Here is a 5,593-nt window from a genome sequence, read left to right on the forward strand (position 1 = left end):
AGGTGAAGCAGCTTCCCCAAGCCACACTGCCAGTGAGTGGCAGAGCCAGGACATAATCCCTAAGTTACTTGATGCTAAAGTCCAGATGTTAATTTACCAATGCTGCCTCCCCAGAAACCAGCCAGGCTTCAACAGGGTGGGATCCTGGTCTCCTCTTTGGGCAAACGCAGCCTACCATGGCCTCTCCAGATGCACTGGAGACAGCCTGCATTCTGCAAAGCCCATGGACGTCCTGGAGTCCAGGAACAGACGTTCACAGCACAGGCCCACAGACAAGGCTGCTCTATCCAGAACGACGGGCAGAAAGACCCTCCATCCCTGCAGTCTTCCTCCCACCTCTCAGAGGTACACAACGCATCACCGTCCTGATCACCAGCTGGGCATTGGGAAGAAACACACCAAAAGAAGCCTTTCTCTCCACCCCTCACCCCCAGTGCAGGGCTGGGGGTCCAGAATGGACTTCCTGTCATCATGGCACCTGCTGGTGCCCAGGGGGAGAGAGAGGGATCCTGGGTTCCTGTTGTGTGTTTGCTCCCACAGCAGGATAAGCAGGGAAGTAGAGCTCCTACTCTGGGGACAAAAGGCAGGGGCCAGAATCCACCCCCAGTGAGCCCCAAGACTGCAAACATGTTACCGCAGCATCTGAGTTAGCATCTTCACCATGAAATCATATCACGGCACTGCTGCAGCACAGGAAGCAGGGGCAAAGAGTGTCGTAAGCACACGGCAAGGAGAAGCTTCCCGAACAGCAAGGAGCAGCAGAGCGAGGGAAGACTCACCACCACCTCCAAACCCTGCTGTCCCAAGGACTGACAGGTGACGCCACTTCTTGCCTGAATACATTCCCTCCAGCGAGGGTTTCACAGCTCATCAGGAAAAAGGCTTCCTCTCTCTCTCATAAAACCACAGCCTTCCCCTCAGTGGGTTTCGTATCTGGGACTCTTAACCAGGGCAAACCTCAGCAGACTTCCCCGGGAGGCTGTGTTGGTGCCAGGGCGCCTCACCCTGATAAACTACCCCCCGGGGCCTGCGGAGAAATAGAACATCCCCCAGTGAAAAGAGACGAAGTTCCCTGTTGAGAGGCTTAATCTGCATCCTTTCGGCCAGGGTTTGGGAGGGTGGGTCAGAGCCTCCAACCACTTAGGGAAGGACACCATTCAAGAACACCCGGGGAGCTTATGGAGCAAATGTATTTAATAAGTTATAAGATACAATTTACAGTCGGCATTTGGTTCCAGTTTCACTTCCACGTCCCAGTTCATGAGGCCTGTGGTCCTTCCACATCAGGCTTCGGGCAGTTCCAGTTTCTAACAGGTAGGCTTTGCCAACACGCATCCCCAGCTGCTGCACCTCGGGGAGGGTCACCCACCGCGCCCCATGCCGCCCACAAATGCAATCGAGATGACAGCAGCCGCCTCGGGAGGGGTCGGCAACCAGTCTGAAAGGACGGCCTGCTCAGACCACACCGCACATCTGGGCCCTGCAGTCAGCCAGCAACCCCCCAACACTTTCATTTTTATTCCAAAGCAGGTATGCAAGAAGGCACGCAAAATGCCTTATACCCCGTTTTCAGAATTTTGCAGCTGCCCCTGGCTTTCCAAACAGCCTCGGGTGGCATGTCCTTGGGGCCGAATATGTTTTCCTTGTTTCTGCGAATGGTGAAGGACCACCAGTGAGCTGTGGTCCTTCCCTCCCCTGTCATTCCTTGACTTTCAGGCCAAAGGTCGGCAGGGGTTTCCCTTCTATAATTATTTTCCAGAAAAGGGCCACGCTGGGGCCGACTGGGGGTGGGTGTGGAGTGTCTTGTGGCGCAGGAGGCCTCCGCTAACCCTCAGACACGTACGCGGTCGTCGCCGGACCGGTGCTGGAAACGTACAACAGACAGACCGACCGGCGTGGAGGCGTGGCGTAAGAACGGGGACGTCGTGTTGGTTTAAAAAGTAACGGGGTGGGGGGGGGGGGGGGTTGGCAGGGAATCTTTGGCAAGTGGGGGACTGCTCACCACTCAGACCCGGTGATTGAAATGGACTTTGAAAACAAAAGCCAAGATCTAGCTGTCAAGATGGTCACACGGAATGATCCCGCAGGGAAGCAAGCAGCAGGATGAGGGCAGAGGCACCAGGAGGCCGTTTCGGCCGGTCTGTCACCTGGGACTCTGCCCTTGGGGGCGGCGGGGGGCGGTAGTAGTGTTAAAACAAAGGTGTCCACCTAGTACCCCTTTCTCACATGATACGGTCATCTTCTCTAAATGATAGCATAGACTAGGTCTCCTCTTTTTCCCTGCCCCTCCTCCCAGCCTTGTTTTGTAAACTAACTAATTTCATTTCTTAAATATACGAGCCTGGTCTGTTCCGGTTCTGTCTGGAGGGGGTGATCTGTGCCACAAGAGGTCTGATTAGCCAGGCCTATTGCATTAATTTTCACTTCTTTACTCCCCAACATGTCCCTAAAGAGTCAAGTTTAGGACTTCTTTCTGTACTAAAAGGGAAAAAAAAAAAAAGAGACAATGTTTTGAGGATGGGGTTCTCAGACCCACAAACAGGCCAGAGGACTTTGTATAAAACGAGTTAACAGACAAGCAACAGAAGCAGCCGCCAGCATGGCTCCCCGGACCCGACGAGCAGTGTTTTAAGGCACGGTGACGTGGAACGGACTGCCGGGGATGTGCTCCTCTCCCCACTTCACGGCCAGGACGTAATCCCCCCGCTCCTTGACGACGTAGGTCACGTTGTACTGCTGGTTGCCCACGTGCTTCATGGAGACTTCTTCGCAGGGGGTGGTGGGCCCGTGGACCCCGATCAGCAACATGTTGGAACCTGGGGGTGGGGGTGAGGGGCAGAGGAAGGTGGTGACGTCACAAAGATGCACCCAAGAAGGCAGAGGAAGAGAAGGGGAGGTGGGAGCCAAAGCAAAGGTAGGGGTTACTGCCTACACTTCTTGGATGATGCTTGGGGCCAGTGAGAGGCAGGAGAGCAGAGGACTCATACAAGTTCAAATCTCTGCCCTGCTGCTTCCTAGGTGGGTGACCTTGGACATGGAACCTCACCTCTCTCTGCCTTAGCTCCCCCAACTGTAAACAGAGGGTGAAAGTGTTTTAAAAAAAGAGAGACCTCCTGGGCTACTGGTGAGGTTTAGAGGAATTGTTATATGTGAAGCCCTTAGCACATAGTAAAACGGTTATGTAAGTGCTGACTACTCTAATCTCATTTACTCTCTTGAGAACCTTCAGGAATATTATTATTCCCATTTTAGAGAAGAGTAAACTGACTTTCAGAAAGACACTTAGTAACTTTCCCAAGGGCACATGGCTAATAAGCACTGGGAAGGAAAGGAGGGAGGGAGAGAGAAATAAGTAAGTGCTGGAGCCAGGTTTCCAGCCAGATGTGCCAGATGCCAGGACCCAGGCAACTAAATCACATTGACACCCAAATAAATACCCAAGTTCAGACTGCAGTTAAAGCAGCTAGTGGCAGAGAAGAGGCCAGGTTACTGATTCAGTGTGATGGGGATAATGAAACCTCTCCTATGTACCTTGAGGTCATTTGAAAAACATCAAGTGGCAAATCATTTAAAAATACTCAGCGCAGAATAAGATGATGAGCATGTGACACAGAAGGTGTCCCCCCACACCTCCCTTCCCCGGGCAGGGCCAGGGTGCCTACCGGCTTTGCTGCAGTCCACCAAGAAGGAGCTCTTCTGGCCCAGGAAGGCCTTCGAGAGCCCTGCGCCCTTGGAGGTCACCTTGCTGGCGTCCGAGGATGCCTTGGGGATGGCGCTGTAGCACGTCTCCGTTGAGGACCTGGTCACTGACTCCACCAGGATGGAGGAGGTCTCGTTGGCCGAGCCGGGGCTGACCAGACGCTGGCCTGGGAACCAGGAGGGAGCAAATGGGTGTGACTGGTCAGACAAGGCAAGTGCCCCGAGCAGAAATCCCAGGAGAGCCCCAACTCCCCAACAATGGGATCCAAAAGCCACCACACCTCTCCCACACCCCTCCAACACCTGGGTCTAAATGCCACAGCTTACCCATCTCAACCTGCCCACTGTCTTCTGTAGAGTCCTAGGGTCCTGCCCCACAAAACTTAAGATCTGGCTTTCTGGGAATATTAGGAAGTCTGGCCTTGGTTGACCTGACGGAAATCCTTGATCTGGAAATCCCTCCCATATAACCATGTGCCATCCTATGGACATCTTCCATTTATATAAAATATTTCTAAGCTGTGTAGAGGTATGGGAGAACACTGACAAAATATCAAAAATGATTCCCTCTACATATTAGAAAGTGATTCTCTGAATTTTTTTTTTGGCGGGGTGCAATGCCCCACGGCATGTGGAATCTTATAGCTCCCCGACTAGAGAGTGAGCCCAAGCTCCCCTGCAGTGGGAGTATGGAGTCTTAAACACCAGACTGTCAGGGAATTCCCTAATGTTTTAAGTTAGTTTATTTTTAATGTAATTGTCTGCTATGAACCTATACTACTTGCAGGACAGTGAACCAAGCAGAAAGAGACATGATGATGGAATTCACCACAATATTTACGGTGGTTACCTTGGGTGGCGGGCTGTGAGGTGGTTTTTACTGTTTGGTACTTTTTTTAGTGTTCTCAAGAAGGCACGTTTTTATAAATTTATTAAAAAAAAAAAAACACTTTTGATTCTTTTAAAAGTGAAGGTTAGAAATGAGAGGATTTTTCAGGCCCTGATCAAAACAAATACATACGATTTCAAATATGTAAGCACTCCTTTTCTGTTAGAGACCTAACATGTTTTCTCAACTTCTACAGCCCTGCTCTGCCTCCTTATTCTGCAGGTTTTGAACATGCCGTCCCTGCTGGCATGTCCTATTACTTCTTTACCCCAAGATTCAAGGCAGATTCAACGTATCTAAAATCATCCAGTTTCTACCAGTGGTTAGCTCTGCCGATACTGTAACAAGATCACCTCCCCTGCTAACAAGGGGAAGATTAACTTCAAAGTCATTTGGTCATTACCTGTCACCTTGGCCTTGAATGGGCTGCCCACGATGTGGTTGGGCCCGCCATATTTGACGCCAATCAGATAGTTTCCAGGAGCCATGGGGGTGTACATGACCTTGTACCCTTCGGGGGTTTCCTGGCAATCCATTTTAACCTTGGACGGCCCTTCGATGGTGACGGATAATGTCCCTGGCCCTGCTCGGGTGGTATTGATGAAAAATTCTGACTGGATACCTGGAAGAAAGGAAGCGGGAATAAAGATCACATGAACAGCTGGAGGGATTGGTGGTGGTGGGGGTCTGAGGGAGTGTGCTGGGGGCCCTGAAGCAGCGGTGGGGCACACAGAGGTCCCCTCACAGAGGGGTCACCTTGGTGTGGGAACCCACCTGTACTAGCTCTGAGTTCCTGGCACAGAGAACTTCAGGTCCTGGGGAATGGTGACCCCTTCCAAGGTCCAGGCAGAAGTGTGGCTGACCTTCTGCCCGCAAGCACCCACCCCCGTTCTCCTCCGGGCACGAACCATGGCCGAGGGCGAGAAGCCCAAGTCACCATTGTGCTCCCGAAGTGCTGCTTCAGCCCCCGGAGGCCAGCTCTGCCTCCAGGGGTGGGGCAAGCGT

General features: G+C 52.2%; 1 protein-coding gene across 1 annotated transcript in view; it reads right to left on the reverse strand.

Annotated features, from left to right (window-relative positions):
• Positions 1 to 1,176: 1,176 nt before the first annotated feature.
• FLNB (filamin B, beta) overlaps positions 1,177 to 5,593 on the reverse strand; it is a 99,381-nt gene continuing 94,964 nt past the window's right edge. Inside the window, exons 45-47 of the mRNA XM_010851928.1 lie at positions 4,992 to 5,210; positions 3,663 to 3,866; positions 1,177 to 2,816 (exon numbers count right to left, since the gene is read on the reverse strand). Coding sequence (XP_010850230.1) covers positions 2,629 to 2,816; positions 3,663 to 3,866; positions 4,992 to 5,210 — 611 coding nt within the window. The 3' untranslated portion in view covers positions 1,177 to 2,628. The remainder of the gene's footprint in view (positions 2,817 to 3,662; positions 3,867 to 4,991; positions 5,211 to 5,593) is intronic.

Source organism: Bison bison, unplaced genomic scaffold (genome assembly GCF_000754665.1).
Source record: "Bison bison bison isolate TAMUID 2011002044 unplaced genomic scaffold, Bison_UMD1.0 scf7180017864304, whole genome shotgun sequence".
NCBI lineage: Eukaryota > Metazoa > Chordata > Mammalia > Artiodactyla > Bovidae > Bison > Bison bison.